The sequence below is a fragment of the Pezoporus flaviventris genome, unplaced genomic scaffold (genome assembly GCF_033815535.1).
Source record: "Pezoporus flaviventris isolate CSIRO_AGI_PZ_B2104156 unplaced genomic scaffold, CSIRO_AGI_Pfla_v1 ptg000036l, whole genome shotgun sequence".
Taxonomy (NCBI): Eukaryota; Metazoa; Chordata; class Aves; order Psittaciformes; family Psittacidae; genus Pezoporus; species Pezoporus flaviventris.
In genome coordinates, this window is record NW_026892584.1 from 24,387,458 (window position 1) to 24,405,316 (window position 17,859).

General features: G+C 38.3%; 1 protein-coding gene across 1 annotated transcript; it reads right to left on the bottom strand.

Annotated features, from left to right (window-relative positions):
• Positions 1-1,907: 1,907 nt before the first annotated feature.
• Positions 1,908-17,723, bottom strand: MBIP (MAP3K12 binding inhibitory protein 1). The gene is made up of 10 exons (XM_061464248.1): positions 17,605-17,723; positions 17,070-17,457; positions 12,596-12,715; positions 10,628-10,849; positions 10,435-10,531; positions 8,880-8,945; positions 7,074-7,226; positions 5,023-5,120; positions 3,589-3,627; positions 1,908-2,437 (listed from the first exon to the last, which is right to left on the bottom strand). Exons 1-10 carry the CDS (start codon positions 17,721-17,723, stop codon positions 2,327-2,329), a joined length of 1,413 nt encoding a protein of 470 aa, XP_061320232.1. The 3' UTR covers positions 1,908-2,326.
• Positions 17,724-17,859: the final 136 nt, after the last annotated feature.

Sequence of the window (17,859 nt, forward strand, 5' to 3'; positions counted from 1 at the left end):
CAGCTTGGCAGCCCTCTGGAATCTGCAACTACTTTTAACATGCAACTCATTTTAACATGCAACTCACAGCAGAGAATACATTTCCAATGAATTCTTACAGTATGGATGCATTAGCATTAAGCGTACAAGAAATGAACAACCTGAAACCAAAGAATGGCAAAGGTCTAACAAGGCAAGATGAACACCTTGACATTTTTCAAGTGTATCTGTAGCATTTGGGCTAATAAACCGCAATCTAGAGTACTTCTCATGTTGTCCCTTAGCTATTGTCTTGCTACAATGCATCTTCATTATGCTTTCAACACTTAGCTATTGTCTTGCTACAATGCATCTTCATTATGCTTTCAACCCTTAACTGCTATGTTGCTGTCATCTTGAGAAAAAGGAGGAGAATCCCATGGCAAGAGATCTTTCAATTCACTACAGAAAAAGCCACTTTGAAATTGCTAATGCAGTCTTTCCCCCTGGGAATTCAGCTTGTTTGCAATTTATTCTAAGTGACTCCAGATGAGGAGCAAAGTTTTGGTTTGCTTGGTTTGGTTTTTTTTGTCTGTATGTATATACATATGCATTTGTTATAATGTAAACTAACAACAAATAATTTAACACTAGCCAATATTACCCAAGGTATCTGCCACGTTTATTATCTCTTCTAGGGCTTCACTCCAGAATTTTCCAGAGAAAATTGCACAGTGAAAATGCAGTATCTTAGCCAGCATGTCCCACCAATACTTGAATTAGTACACACAAGTAGAGGCTCCTTTACACAAGCTAAATCCCTGTGACTGTTCTTCCTGTCCCCAGCTGTAACAAGCACCTCCCACTTTCAAGTACTACTGTTTGATGTGTATGCTGCTAGGCACAATTATATCCACATTATATTCTTTTGAGTATGGCTCAAAAAATAATATTTTGTAGACAGCAATTAAACTTATCTACCTGTGGTAAAAGTTGCAGCTCATTGTGTTGCTTCACCCGTCACATCAGCTGTTCAGATTTGCAACAGCTGCAATACTTTGCACAACAGAAGTAGTCTCTGTAGGATGCTGGACTGTAGCATACAGTCTGAGCAACAGTCCTACACATAAGCAGGTCACTGTCTTCAAATGCAGAAGTACCTCTTTGTATCCAGTGCTGTATCTGAGGCACTCATAACTGCTTGGGTTAACCTCTCCATGGGTGGACACTAGGAACCTGAACAGGTAACATATACTATGTTCTTTCCCGGAGTTCAAGCAGCTTTTGTCAGGCACCTCTGATGGCTCACCTTCAGAGAAACATTACATGCTACAACAAATATTAGTTTAGATAAGAACACAGAATTACAGAAAATGTCTACTATTCTTCAAAGTACAACTGTGTCCAGTCAGTACTGTTCTTAACACCTGTCACAGAGACTGATACAGGGACACTGATAGTATGACTGCTATAAGCAGAAGAGTTAACATAAAGGACTCCCTCTGTAACAGCTACTTCTAATCCAGAACAAACACAGAGACAGCAAATAAACTAAAGAACTGATATAAAGTGTTTTATTAAAACGAACAAAATCACACTTCAGTCTGTGGCCAAAGGTCTGACCAATTTAAACTACGTACCCAATATCCATGCTTCAGAAGTCATATAAGCATGCACATGGAAGGAAGGGAAGCTGGTGCCTGGTGGCATGCTCCTCAAAACCTTCCCTGGAGTGGTCTTTAGAATATATTAAGTTTGTTAGTAGGGTACAAAGTTTGAATTCCTACAGGGCATGGAGGAAGTGAAGAACAGGTGTCTCTATTTACATATGTAAGATTCCCATAACCATATTTTAAACAGAAATCTGTTGCCGTTCTAACAGTAGTGGAAACAGTGACAAATATGGATAAAATGCAGGCAAGCATGCATACTGCAAGGGATTTTTTTCAATTTTCCTAAGTTTGTTTATGAGTATTTAGTTGTATTTCACAAGTCTATGCAAACTACTTACACAGAAAGTATTCAAAAGATAGCCCTTTTGAATACCCAATCATCAAGAATTACATGTGAAATGTAGCTTTTTTATGTGGATTACAACTTTCCACATATGAACAATGCTGCAATCCTCCTTTATAACAGAAGGGAATGGATTAGAATGCTATTCCTAAAACATTCTTCATTTTACAGTAACTAATTGATAAGACAGTTTTTAAATGAGCTATTCCGAAACAAAGCTTTCAAGATCATCCAAAAGGAGGTTATAAGCATGCTTTGCTTTCATTGCTAAAGTCATCGCTGATCAACACTACTCAGGTCTATGGTTTAGGCATGTGTAAAGCACGATGAGGATTCTGAAAATACTTTTTTTTTATCGAAGAAGCCGCTCAACCTCCTTGGACTTGCTCTCTTTTGTCTTCCTCAGTAATGCCTGTTTTATGGCATTGATCTTTTCATCAAGTTCAGCCAATGAATAGTTCTGCTAAAGGAACAAAATAAAAAACACAATCATTTACATTTTGTAATTGCTGGAGAAGCGGCCTAGCACTTTAAAACTGAGGTCACTGCACACTGCACTAAGTGATACAAATACATTTGCAGAATTGTCTGAATCTAGACTATGACTATTAAAGTTGAAAGAAAAAGACTTAGGAGAAAGTGACAGTCCTAATCATGGATCAATATATCCATACTATTTCCATTAGATGTTTATTTAACCTGTTCATGAAAAAAAAACCCCTACAAATATCCTTTGATGTTAAAACACTGGAGAAGCCTACCTAGATCTTATACAACCCAGCTTTACAAATGAAGGTTTTTTTTTTTCCTATTGCCCAACATCAATGTCCTCTGTGCCCACTTAACCTGACATTTTGTTTTATCTCTTCTTACACAAAGAATTGGTCATCATCCTTCTTATAAACATATTTCACTCTTTGGAGGATTTTTTTTTTTTCCTCATGTAAACAAGCCTAATTCCTCAAGTCTCTGATGGCCCACATTCCATTCTAAGCATTCTCCCCAGCCATCTGCCCCCAAGTGTGACGGCTAGTAGCAGTGTCCCAGCAACTAGTTAATGCATTCCCGTATGTGACGGTGTTGTGAAAATGGCAAGTCTTACTGACTCAGGTTAGTATCTCCTATAATGTCAGGTCTTTCTGCAACACTTTTGCTGAGCCAGACCCTTCTACTTTTATTATCTTTTCATAAATATGAATAACTATAATAAATTTACCAATAAAGAAAATTAAAAAATAATTCAAAACATCAACAGTAACCACCAAGCCACAAACCAAAACAAAACCAGAACACATTACTAACAGGCTAGTAAGAATTTGCAAATTGTCTGTTACCCCCATGTTGATTAACAACATTACAGATTTGTTTTATTCTTTCATCTTTCTAACTGGTGAAAACACTAAATAACCTACTCCAGTATAAACTCTTAGAAGACTCATTGCACTGTGACATCCATTAACTTTCTGTCTTCGTCTTTCTCTTTCTTTGCCAGCAAGATATCCAATACTGATGCAGCTACTTCTGAGAAGTTAGATATTTGCTTGATAGAACTTCTGATTACTTTTCACTCAGAACATCCTAAACTTAGGGTAAACAAAAGTTAACAGCACTTACGTGAGGAGGGTGAATCTTTCTCCTCTTGCCAGAACAACTCTACAAAAAAGACATAATCAAAAGAGACTTAACGTTGCACTGACAAAGGACCACAAGTAATTCTGTAACAATGTTGACAAGAGTCTTTAAAGTGCAGAAAGAACACCGACTGCCATTCCATGGATTAAAGAAATCTTGTTTTATAATTAAGTACTTTGGATCACGAGGAACACTGCTGGAGAACATTCAGAAGTTGTTGAAGCTTCTCCATGCTTGGCAGCCAAAAACTATCAACTTAACTGAAGCTTCCTTCAGACAAAACCAAGATCAATATCCAGCTTTCAAAACTGTCAATATTTCTCTCCCCCAAAATTTCCTGTATCCACACCAATATTTTTGCAAAAGTCTGGACAAAAGAATTCTAATTACTGTACAATACTGCGACGACCACAAATTTTTCACAGACCCCCATTCTAGAGAAGATCCTAAAGCCCTTTCTGTGGAAATCTCATCTTATAAAAATGTATGTTTTAAATTCTGGTTTCCAACAACTTGAAGGAAGAGCCTCACAAATAAAGGGTTTTATTGGTCTCCAACATAAACAAACAAACAAACAAAAAGGTAATACTGCCATTGATTTTTGCAGACTCTTCTTTGGCTGGTCACATGGGAGAACATATGAATTAAAATGTTATCAATACTAAAAGAGACAGTGTTACATGGGGAAAGAACAAAATAGCAGACAAGAAATTTCTACAGCCAACCAGAGCTTGGTGTAGTAATAACTAATGTTCTCTTTGTCCTCAACTTCTTTTGTCAATGGCAGATAAGGTTTACTATTTGGAAAGAAACAGAACTCTGCCTGAAAACTAGCAACATAGAAACAAAAGTCATAGAATCACATGAAACAATTTTTAAAGGGTTTACTCTCCCATTGGAAGTTATTTCATATACCTGATCTTTTGTAATCAAATAATGTACAGAAGCCCAAAAGACTTAAGCCATTAATGATTTGTACCGAGATCAAAACTTTTGGCAATTTTCTTGGCATAAGAAACAGGTAAGTGTGGGATTTTTTGCGAAAAGTACTTATCTGAGCAGGTAACATGCTTCAGCCACCTGCTCACCAACCTGGGTGGGGTGGGGTAGGGAGGTGGACAGAGCAGGGAGAAGGAGGCGCAGAAATCCAACCTCCATAATAAATTCCTTATAAATTGTGAATCTTGGGTGGCTGCAGTTTTTTTCCCTCAAATGTATACTATTTTCTTTCAAATGAGAAATTAGGTAGAAATATGAACTTACACAGATGGTCCAAATAAAACATAACTATTACACCAAGTCAGCGTTCTCTATCAAGAGTGTATGCCCTTAGGTTTTGTCTGTACATCAAAGACGTAATAACAAAAGTCCCGAATGCATTTAGGTATGCTAAAAGAAGATGAGAGAATTTCTCACCACAGATTGAAAATATTCAGGAGACAGTCCTTCTAGCTCAAGGATTTTATCTTCAAGCTTCTTAATTCTCTGATAAATGTCTCTTGGTACAGGACCACCTAAATACACAAAGAAATCACAAAAAGTGCTTGAGTAACTTTTTAAACTAAAGACTGCAAGTTTTACACGTGAATTGTTTTGAGTCCAGCTATCAACTAGTAGCTGAAACAAAACAAGTGGACAGGGTGGTAAAATGGAAGGGTAATTAATATGATTCAAGGTAAAAGCTGATTGATACCCAATGCAGTCAGTAAAGGCAACAGACAACTTTATGCAGGTGGCTGAAATATGTCTGACAAAGTCCCTGAACAGCTAATGATCACTCTAATGATATATTAATAACACAAGCAGATGGGACGGCCAACCACACATGAATTCAGCACTAATATCCAAGATTGTTCCGAAGGAAGCCTATCTCCACTGAGCATCAGAAGTTATGAGGACAGGTATGAGCTGCACTAGGCAAAGACTAACATTTGCTTAGGCACAGAGGGGAGAAGCAGGCGTGTGCAATGTTGTGTGGAATGGAATAGCAGAGATCTGGAAAAACTAAAAACCAAACAAAAAAATGCACAAGCCCTTCCACCTCTCCCCCCGCCGAAAAACCAACCAAACAGAAAACCAACAAACCTGCATACATCACAAAACTAACAGCAACAAAAAAACCCACCTCAACCCATTTGCTGTTTACAGCTGTACTACAGCAGGCTGGGCTTGTTTCCCCATTTAAGAACAGAACTGATCAAAAGATCAGCCTCAGAAAGCACCTATGTACCATGTTACACAGTATTCTATAAACTAAAATCACTGTTTATCACAACTACTGGCTATCCCAACTAAAATGACAGTCTGGTTCTGAACAGCAATGACAACCAGAGCCTTAGCAAGCTTTTACTGATTCTTTTGCCACCCGTTTCCATTTATTTCTAGGTCTGTTAGGTAAGATAATTGTATTGTACAAACTACTGAAATAAGCACTAATGGGTTTTTTTGCCATTCATCTATTTCCTCACTTCAGACAGACCATTTTGCAGGTAGCTTACCTCCTTTCAGTTCTGCTCTCTCCTCATCACTCAGCAGCTACTAACTGAATGGGCTGACCTCTCACTCTTGTTAATATTGCTAACTCTTAATGTAAAGGGAAAAGAGCAGTACTAGCACTAGAAGAAGCTGTTCAGATAAACAGCAGATGAGTTGAGAACAACTCTTCCCATCATCAGAAACCAAAACCAGTGAGCAGGTAGCTGAGGCAGGTTACCTGCTCGGATAACCACCTTTTGCACAGCTGCTGGGATAAGTAAAAAAATGACCTTGAGACCTTCAGCACTGAATGCTGATTTGGACAGGAGCTGAGCTGGAATTGCACACTTTCCTCTTCCCCTATACTGTAGTTTACAAACCTGTTCCTTCAAATAAAATTATGTCACCTATTATAGGCAGAACCAGGAAGCAAGCACCCCTCCTTAGCTACTCCCAGTCATCCCTGATATGCATAAACTCCAAAGCTGCATTGTAACCTTAGTGCTGGCCAGCCACTTGCAAATTCTATTTCCATGCACAAAATCCACCTTATTTTTGAGATGGCTATACAGCTAGTATCTGGGAGTATTCTACTTTCTGCCACAGAAGGTGTCCATGAAGCAGGACTGAATCCTAACCTCAGCTTTTCCTGTTCAGTGGGTCAACGCAGAAGGACTCCACTGGCTATTGAGAACCCCTACCTCCAAATACTCCAGACTGGTTTAATCCCATTCTGAAGTGCCTCTCTTTCATTTGCCACCAAAAGCATACATTTACTAACTCAGCATCCTAACTCGGGTGTGAATCTGGGTTCCATTTTGGGTATAAGAACCTAAACACATGACTGTAGTATTTGGGGTGACTAAACCTTTCTGTGGATCTATCCATTGTTTTTACAGTCACAGATTTGAAAGACTTGTCCAGTTTTACTACAGTAATGATAACTAACATAAACTGACATACCAATGTCAAAATTAAAGCATGATACAAACCTGTTTGTAACCGTAAGTGTGCTTCAATGTTTTGCAATCTCTCCTCAACAGCTTGGTTTCCACAATCATGCATGGGGACACTGGCTTTGTGACTGGACCCATGCGCTCCTTCAGATCTAGTCTGAGGACCATATGTATTTACTACTCTAGAAACTAGGTAAAGAGAACACAAATTTAATACACATACACAAGAAACACAAAGTATATCTAACTAAACCAATCAAAATGGTAAAATGTAAAAAAGCTGTGTTAGATGAATTTTCACACAAGTCTCTCATGTGAAGGGTCCCACACATATCAAGATCAAAGGTTCAAGTAAAAGTATTTTCCTATTTTTGCACAAGTAACCAAACCAAACAAAAAAAAAACCAGGACTTTACATATGCAAAGTAAAAGAATTACTCATACATTCATGTAGAACAGCAGTATCAAGAGTTTGTCATCAGCTGCTGATAAACAGCAGAAAGCCCAATATCTATGTCAGCAGTTGCACATGCGAGCTGTTGTGAATGCAAAGAAAAGGCCAGACCTAGTATTACAGGAAGCATCATAAATACATGAAGATGAGGGGAGGTAAACAACCAGAAGAACCGCTATCAATCTCAGCAAGGAAGTTCTCTTCTAATTTTTGTTATTCAGGTTAACAGCTTTAATAACTCTTCAGCTGCTTCCTGGTCTATCTTTCCTCCTCTCCTGAACCATGTCTGTATCAGAACATTTTTGTCCCTTCTCAAGTCCCTCCTGACAGGACTATTGCAGTGTACTGCAGGTTTAAAGACTATGTTGGAACTCCAGACACTGAAGCACATACTTTCTTGCCCAATACTTCATGAAGGTCACGTCACATTTTTGCTTCAGTTTATGCTGGTTTTACTTCCAGTTCCTTTCTGGGTGTTATTCACATTTCAGTTCATGAACTGTTCAGTTTTTAGTTACTTGAAGTGTAAGTTTTTCTTTTTTTTCCTGTAATATGCTACCATCCAAGTTACAAATTAGCACTCAGTTTAAAAAATGTGACTACTGAAAGCAGTTCTTAGATAATAAACTCAAGCTCACTTCCCTATCTCCCTCTTAACTCAGACCTTACACTCCTTATACCTATCATGCTTCACGCTATTATTCTCAATTCACAATAATGAATTGATTTCTAGAACCAGTATCATGTGGATAACTGAATACTACCACTCTTGAAAAAGGACATTACTTTCATTCTCATTTTGGAGGTTTCATTTATTTTTTTTTAAACACAGAGTAACTTTTGTACACCCAGAGCACAGTAGATAGACAAGCAATCTTTTATATGTAACTTCTGCTGGACAATCATTTCTGCACTATTTACTCTTTTCCAAAAGGTAGTGCCCAGCTCAACACTTCCCATAAACCTGTACCTCAGAACTTCCATTGTGTCCCAAAACTGTTTCTAAACCAATCTGGCTACACCAACTAACAAAAAATGTATGATAATTTTATTGAATCTCAATTCCTCAACTGGACTGCTGGCATTGCCTTAAATGAAAAGCTAAGAACTGTTCTGTTTCTCTGTCCCACTTTACCTTCTGTATCTTTCCTTTCAGACAACGAAAATAAGCTACTTTGTTTTGCTCTTTAGAGCATAACCAGCAACTTAATGAAGGAGTTACAGGATCGAAAACCTTGGAGATGTGAGGATGTAAAAGTATGAGACTCAAAAATCAGTATGTTAAGTTTGCATTTTTTGAGCATTCTATAAAAAGTTTTAAAGTCAAAAATTTATCCATATTTTTCTATCTGGACACTTAATAAAGGGGTATTAAAGTAGGTGCTTACCCTTTATATGGCTTTTAAATCCAGGATAGGGTGTGAAAATTGCATCTGTTCTGGCACAGCTATTTTCTAAATAAATAATAATGACAGAAAAAGTGAGGTCCTAATTATGTCTTTATAATTTAAAATGTTCTAACTATCATCAGCTTTGAGGCTTTTAACAAATCTAATGAAAAATTTTCATACAATTAAAACATCAAAAATGCTTCTTTCATTCTACTAACACACTCATTACAGTTTCACACACCTGCATGGACCTACTGGTTTTAACTGGATAAGTCACTTATATAAATGTATGCACACGTGTATATGAAAGTTGATTAGATCAACCCAAATTTCTTCCAATTTACATTTTATTTGGTTCTTATTTGTCACTGCATTTCTCTGTAACTTATGTCTTTCTTCCTGTAGAGAAGTCTCTTCCCTGCTTACCACTATTATTCTGGTTTTCTGTCCTTTTTTGAAACTCTCCTCCCATTTTACACTGGTCTAATTACTCATCAGCATTCTTTTATCACCTTCCTGCATTTATTCTGAAGCCTGTGACTTCTTTAATTTGTTTAACCATAAAGGCCTACAGTCCAGACAATCTTAGTTTATTCTAATGTTTCTATTTTAATCTCTGTTAATATACACCAAAGCTTTACACATCTTTTATTATGCCTCAACGTACAAAGGAAGGTCTTTTTATAATTTCTTCTGAACGTTATTAATTTTAGGAATCAGTCTTTTACTGTCTAGCATATTCAACTAGATTTGAGCTGTCATTTTCATTCCAACTAACATTCAAGCAGTTAAACTCTCTTCCTATGAAGCTTAAGCAATAATAAGCTTTGATCTCTAAAAGCATATCACAGAGACACCGGCACTTAGAAAATGTCCCCATATACTTCACTTTTAAGATGCATTTGGTTACACAGTCACTGATCGTGCTAATGGGATCCAGCCTGCCAGATGAATATAAGACTGGTTATAGATACAGCAAATTGTGCCAGTTGGTGCATTAAAAACTCCAACACTATGACTAACATTGAAAGGAAAAAGTTATTCTAAGTAGCTAGTAATTCAGACTGATTGCAAAAAGTACTTCTTTGTAATTCAACTAGCACTAGGTAATAATCAATTTAAAACTTTAATTTGAATATGTAATTCACAAGGTATTTCTGAATTGCAATTCAGTTAACTTTGGAAGGAAAATCTAGCTAAACCACTAAGCAACAGTTACAAAATCATCTGATTTAAGATTATAGTTCTTAAAATGAACACAGTAATAGCTACAATCTTTCTGTATGGGATGTATTAAAGGGACTACTTCCTTTTTTTGTCTATCTGACAACATCTTCAGTGCACATGAAAATTCTTAACTTTAAAACAAAGTTACTCTTAAAATGAAGTTCTGTTTTAAATATAGAATAATGCTTTTGAACAAATGGAAAAGAAAAAAACACCACCAAAAAACAAAACACAAACAAACAAACAAAAAAACCCCAAACAAACAAAAAATCAAAACCAGCCAACTTAAACTGCTATGAAGATTAAAGTCTGGGTATCCAGTTACCTTGATTACAATCAATAACATTGCAAAATTCCCTGACATTATTTTCATTGATCTCAGCTTGTTTCCTCTCGATGAAGGCTGATATCCGCCTGTCAATCTGCAGATAGCAAACATGATGGCATATATCTATTTCATTCTTTAAATTTAAAATTCAGAAAGATATTTTTATTTTTTATTTAGGTAAATCACTTACTTCTGCTTTTCCAGCTTTTATTTGGACCACCTCTGGATCATAATTAATATGAGCTTCTTTCAGATCTCCCAAATCATAACTTGCATACTTTTCTTCAGTCTGACAGTTACCATCATAAACACCTAAACTTGTTTCACAAGTTTGATTGCCTGTTTTACATGTAGGTTCAACATGGCCTATATTTTCCTCTTTAATCAATGACTGGAGTTTTTCTAAAAGAGGCTAGACAAAGAAAACAGTATGTTAGGGTTATCAAAAAAAAAAAAAACAACAAACAAACCCCACAAAAAACCCCAAAAGAAAAAGCAAAAAAGCCAAATACTGTTACAATTTCTAAAACAAACCAACTGAGATAATTTTAGGAATTACAACATCTGCCTCTGATGGAACACAGTAATAAAATTTTAAAAAAGGGAAAAAAGGGCTATTGTTCCAAATACTGTGCACACCATGATTCTGGCCTTTTTGACCTATGCCTTTTAGATGTTTATATAGGAAAACTCCCAAATTTCTGCAAAAATCTGCCTGCTGCTCATCTGTTACTAGGGAAATCAAAGTGTCAATCATTGGCATCAATGCCACTTAATTAGCATTTCATTCAAATGCCTACTCAGAACAGTAAGGCTTAGTATTTTTCTTCCTTAACATGAAAGCCAATGCTTTCACACTGTAAAGCCTTTACTTTATCACCACAGCACTACATTCTCCACTTGAACCTGCAGTTGCCCAAGCAAATGAGAGAACACAGACATGATTTATATTAGTGTTATCCTGAACACATGCTTTTCTTGACACGGTTTATTATCTACTTAGGTCATGAAATTAAATGAAAGAATGCACTGACATTTATAGCAGCAAAAAGAAATGCTTATTCTACTGCAATAACTCTTACACAGATGTAATAACAAAACCCCAGTACATATGTATGTGTCACCCCCTTTTTTAAGATTTTTACGAGTTTCACCTAGTCTGAATTTCACTGCTTATTTTCCCTCTAGAAATTATTTTTTAAATACAACATGATTTTTACCAGTTACATTTCCTGAAATGAATCAGATTCCTACTTGCAGTGTTCCTACAGTGGGATGTGATTTTTACTTGCTTTTATCTTGCATATTTTCTCTTTTTGGTCATCACACCAAAGATTTGGTGGATGTCTGGAAAACATAAAGGGTCTTTCTTTTACCTACAGACAAGCAAATACAGGAACTTCCTTTTTAACCCTCTCAGTACTACACACTTGAAATAATACATTGACTAGCTGAAACAAAACACTAGTACTCAAATCCCCACCTTTTACAGATGAACTATCAAGTCAAAACACTGTTCTGTTACTAGCTGACAAATTGCTCACCCTCCCTGCCATGCAACTAAATTACACATACTTTTGGCAGGGTTGGAAAGTTTCAAATAGTTAAAAGAAATGACAGTAATGGTGACTGGCTACTTGGCACGATGAGACATTAATGTCAAAGAAATTACTCTTTAAAAAAAAAAAAAAAAGCTGAAAATATATTTAATTGCAGTAAGACACTCCAGGATGTGTCATGCTGGGATAATGCCACTTCTTGAACCACTGAAAGCACTCCATGAGCCTCAAAACTCACCCAACGCATGGAATCATTATCATAGCATGACACACACCTGCCGTGTCTTATTGCTTAATTACAACCCACCATAGATGGAAATGTATCACATTTACAATGCAAGTCTAGAAATCAATGAGGCTGCGTTTATTCAGCCTGCTCACCTACAGTGGCTATTCCCACCACTAATCGGAAAAATCCATAAGCATGAGTACCGATGAGGCACAGTGGAATCCCAAGCATATAACACTTTCGCACTATTTTTTGTTAGACATAGCAACGCAAGAACAAAGCCAACTTAAATTTTACAGTTTAGATAACATAACTACATTCAGCTGTTGATCACTTTTATCAAGTTAAATACGTCCAATGAAATACTTACCTGCAAACATAAAATATGCTGCTGAAGCGCACTGAAGAGCAACATTGGCTGAAGCGCTGATGTGCTTTGAAGCTTGCTCCAATCGATTACAACTTTCACAATATCATCCTCAAGGTTAAGCTTCAAAAGGACAAAGCAAATACAACAAAAAATTATGTTGTTATGCTGTATTAATGTCACAAAAGTATACAAGACTCCTACAGGACAACAATTATGCTCAATCTCATACAGATCCCATTTTTTTTATGAGGACACTGGAGAGGTTTGACATTAATTATAATTCAAGCAGCTGTCATTTTCAAAGAAAGCTAGCATATGTAGAGTATATTCAGAAATTAAAATTTCCTTACTACTTCATCACACTTTCATTGTATTAATTTGATCTTTAACGTCAGTCGATTCTCAATTCAATTAACTATCATACAAAAACATACTGGTCAGGTTAATCACTCAAATCTTTTCTTTTAATAGATGACAGAACCGCCAGTAGGAAGAAACATGCACCCAGGATGGCAGTCTCCTGTAAATTCATGTATTTTATTCTGAGATCTGCAAGGCTATCTATTCCTGCATAACCAAGGTCATGATACTGCACCATGCCACATTCTTGAAATTATTACTTGCTGTAATCCAAAGGAGGCTTTGTTTTAAAAATAAGCATTAAAAAAAACAAACAAACAAACAAAAACTTGAGGTTAAACAAGCTCTAGACTATACAGCACCACTATCAAACCCATTTCCAAATCACACTATTTTCCTTTACATGCATTCAGATCAAAATAACAATTGCCATAGTCTATTCTCTTTTCCAAGGAATTGCAATATTTAACTCCCAAAGCAACAGAGACATGTATGGTGAATCTGAAGGTTTATTTAAGCAACTATGGATCTTCTGAAGATTAAAATAAACTTTCACTTTCTAATACAAAACAGCTTGTTAATAATCATTAATGAACTACACACTTTCACACCCACTTTTGCTATTTTTGTTGCACTAAAGCTTTTTGCAAGATCTTGAAGCAACAAGCACTTTCATTTCCCAAAGCCAAGTACGCTGCTCTCCAACCAATCTGTAAGTGATCCCCAAATTCTAAAAACACATAAAACTCTAGCTGAGAATCAAGAGGACCTTCAGGTACTCTATTTGAGACACAGAATTTCCAAGTCAAATAAATATTTGTATGTCTACATCTCATCCCTTCCATTTTCTTAAAAACAAAAAAAAAACAACAAACAAAACAAACAAACAAATACAAACAAAAACCCAAAACCAAACAAAACCCCAGAGACACCTCAATCAGATGACAGAAGTGACCTTTAACATATGGTCTAAAGATATTTAACTTTTAACAGCACCAAATATTATGGACAGGAACACAAGACTGCAAATGTACTTGTTTCCTAAATCCATCACACAGTGTATAAGGAAACAATGAGAACTAAACACAAGAATGCCTCCATCACTCTGAGAGCAAAGCAGTGGACAGTGAGTTGTTCTGGGTTAGTTTTAAGCCCCAGCATTATCACATTTTTGTATGTAAAGAACTATAAGCCTGAGCCTTCCTTCTTTAGTCAAAGAACAACTTTGTTAAATCCAGTATTAGATTCCAAGTTACATAGCAAAGGCCTTGGTCTGACTAGATATATAACGTATTTTAGGTAGTTTTCACACAAATGGTTATTCGTGTGTAGTACTTAAACTACACAGGATGTAGAAAAAAAATAAGGTAATACTAGTTCTGAACACCTTACAAAAATCAAGAATTTTAAGAATTTAGTAAGAAGAAAACTTTAGGAATTTAGCCACTGTGCATGGGATCATCTGAAGCATGTCTTTCTTCCCAAAGAGAAGAGTAACATCTGCTATACTCCACATTACAGTGCACAGACAGTGGAAAAAAGGCATAAATATAAGTCATCGTAATGAAACAAAACAGGAGCCCTACTGCAATTTCCTAATAAGCCTATTTTTTCCTAAAGAATCAGATGACATGTGCCTTCATATCACAGCGTGCGACTCCTGTGCATATGGTTCAATGTACAAAACCAACAGAACTTCTGACTTGGAATAATTTAGATCAGTGATATTTTAAACTCATAGACACTGTTTTCAAATATAAAAATAAGCCTCTCCTGCATCCAAACATGTTTCTAGTACAACATAATTAGTTTTCTCATCCTTCTGCTTCTAAGAACTGTGACAGGTTTATAAATCCTGTGATTTGCTAACATCAAAGCCTTTGTATATTTACAAGTCCATAGCCTATTCTGTAGCAATTTACAGGATCATAAGTCATTTCAGCCCTTTGAAATTGTTTTATGAAAGACATTGTTACTTGGGGTTTAAAAGAACTTTTCATGATCAGTCATATTGGTTTTAAGAGTTGTTATCCCTAGATGTCTTCTGTGCTTCAAGTGAATGCTGTAGTAAAAAAAAACCCTGTGCCAGAAATATTCCTGTTTACAGTCCAAACTGCTAGCATAAATCCAACTTAAACTACTACAATGGATCATAAACTGTGACAGCTAATCTGGCACATGTTCACTCATCTCTATAAAAGGGAAATGAGGAATCAGTTTGTGGTTTCAGTCAAAAATGCAAGATGGATTGTTGGAGTCAGTAACCTGGTAGAACACCAGTTAAATCTACCAGAACTCAGGTGCCGGAAGACAAGAGTTCAACTCAACTACTGGAAACAATCATGACTGAGCAATTAAATGGGCCTCAGCCAAGATGGAGCAAGCAGACCCCTACTCATACTTCAGTGCAGTGCACTGTAAAATTGGTTTGTTGTCATGGAAATACACTCCAAATGCCAATGATGACAATTTTACACTACAACTAATGTAAGTCTACTGAGGTAGATGTAGCAACTCTAAACCGATTTCTTGCAATTGGCTGTGCATGCCAAAACAATGTTAAAAATTACTAAGCTCTCTCCTGTTACATGCTAGACACAGAGCAAACACGGCAAACAAGAGAAAGTAGTAATTAATGTAGGTTTGAAAACAATTAATTAAACTCGTGACAAGTACCCTAGTTAGAGTTCAGGAAACTTTTCCTTTATTATTCTTTGTGTTTTTCATAAATACAAGAGCTCAACTTTTCCCTCATGTTAACGCTGTAAGAACAGCAGTATGAATGACAATATCTGCCATCTAGATAAACTGACAGTCAATAGTTCTTTACTGACTACATTTAGAATTTCCACAAGAAAGAATTATAGGGTATTCTGTCTTCCATACATAGTTTTCCTGTGTCAGTAAGCCCATGAATCAACAGCATACGATCATCAAGTTGTTTAGCACTGCACTCGTGTTCAAAAGCTAGGGTAGTTCTTAATCACTTTAGTGATAAGCAAACTGACACTTACTACTCAGCACCTAACTTTTCAGGCTCTTAATTCTGGATTACTTTTGTTTGAAAACTAAGAAAATTACTAGCAGACTTTGAGACTAGAAGCAAAGATAATACAAAATTATTCAGATGCGAGGTGAAATATTTTAAAAAATAATTTCACATCAGCCAGCAGCTACTACTAAACTGCATCTAACAGAGGACATTTCTGAGCATTTCTGTAACATAAGCATATACTAAATTATCTCCTGCAAATATCACTCATCATCTGGCCCCAAACCTTCAAGCTGCTAATTTCAGAAGCAACGGTGTGCTTCTACCACCTTCAAAGAACTACATATATGCTTCCACAGTGGAAAAGGAATTAATCTGTAAATTATTTATGGTAATAATCAAATTGTTACTAAAACCATCTCCTGGTAAGGGCCTCCCACCACTACCATAACATCTGTTAAATAATTCATAACCATTACTAAAACTAAAGTAAGTGTTCAACTTAAGTACCACAGCAAAACTGCTTTAAAAATTCTGACCCACTGAGACGCACTGTGTGTTTCATAGCATGCTATTACCAAGCAAGCCTAAATTCAAGCTCCTAATCATTTATTTTGATTCAATGCACAGCCAGCTTTTAGCAGCTTTTCAATTCATAATCGTTAATTGTTAAGACACAGCAATTAGGCAGACTGCAGTTTATCATGGAAGATATCAACCATTAAACTGCAAAGTGACATGAGCCGTCCCGTTACTCGAAGGCAGAGGAACGGTGAGGGCACACAGCAGCAGCCCGGGGCTGCCCACGCCAGGAGGCATGCAGCCGGCCCCGCCATCCCAGCCCTGTCAGGGGCTGCACCGCTCCTGCGGCCAGGTGCTAACAGCCTCCAGAAGCGATGACGCTGCCTGCTTGTGCCAGGCTTCTTTTCTCCCCCACGTCGCACCCTACCCCTGGAGCCTAGAAGAGCCCCGCAACCCGGGAACAAGCAGGAGCACGCCCCGCTGGGGCCTCCAAGGCGAGGTGAAGGCGAGGTGAAGGCGAGGTGAAGGCGGGGTGTGGGGCCCGCGGCGCCCCGGGCCAGCCCTGCCCCGGGCCTCCCCCTCCGCCCGCCCGGCACTCACCTGCCCCGCCAGCCCGGCCAGGCAGCGCAGAGCGCTGCTCGCCACCTCCGAGGCCGCAGGGTCGGCGCCGATCTCCGGAGCGTGTCCGCCGGGCTGGGGCGGGCTGGGAGCTGCCGCTGCCGCCGCCGCCATGACACCAGGCCGAGCCTCGGCCGCCAACAGCGTCCCAGGCGTCGCTCCGCTATGACGAACACCTCGGATGGCCGAGCCCGCTGGCCCCGCCCCCGAGGGCTGATGGACAGGAGCTACAGCCAACCGCGGGCTGCTTTCTAGAAGCCCGCGCTGCGCAAGGGGGTGACCGTCCTCGCTGCGCTGGCAGTGGGGACTTTCGCTTCTGCGCGTTTCAGGCGGCTGGCAAGCTCGAGTAGGGGTGGCTCTGCTCCTCCGCCTGGGAGGGGAGTCTTGGGGAGCGGCTCAGCTGGGGTAGTAGGGCGCGGGCTGGGGAGGCAGCCTCAGGCCTGGTAGGCTCTGTCACCTTCTCCTGCCCCCCCGGGTTTCCATGCTGCCGTGTGGGGAGGACTCTCTCCTACAGTACGATTCTTCCAGGGTGGCGAGCAGCCCCTTTTCCCAAGCCTGAGGGAGCATCATAACTTTTGCTCTTTCCGTGGACGTCTCTGGGACCCTGCAGCGTTTCTCAGCTTTGGTCCATTGCATCCAGTTGTGGTGGGTTGACCCTGGCTGCAGGCTAGTTGCCCACCAGGCCTCTATCACTGGCCTCCTCAGCAGCACGGGGAAAGGAGAAAATAAGATGGGGAAAAATCCTCATGAGTGAAGATAAAGGCAGTTTAAT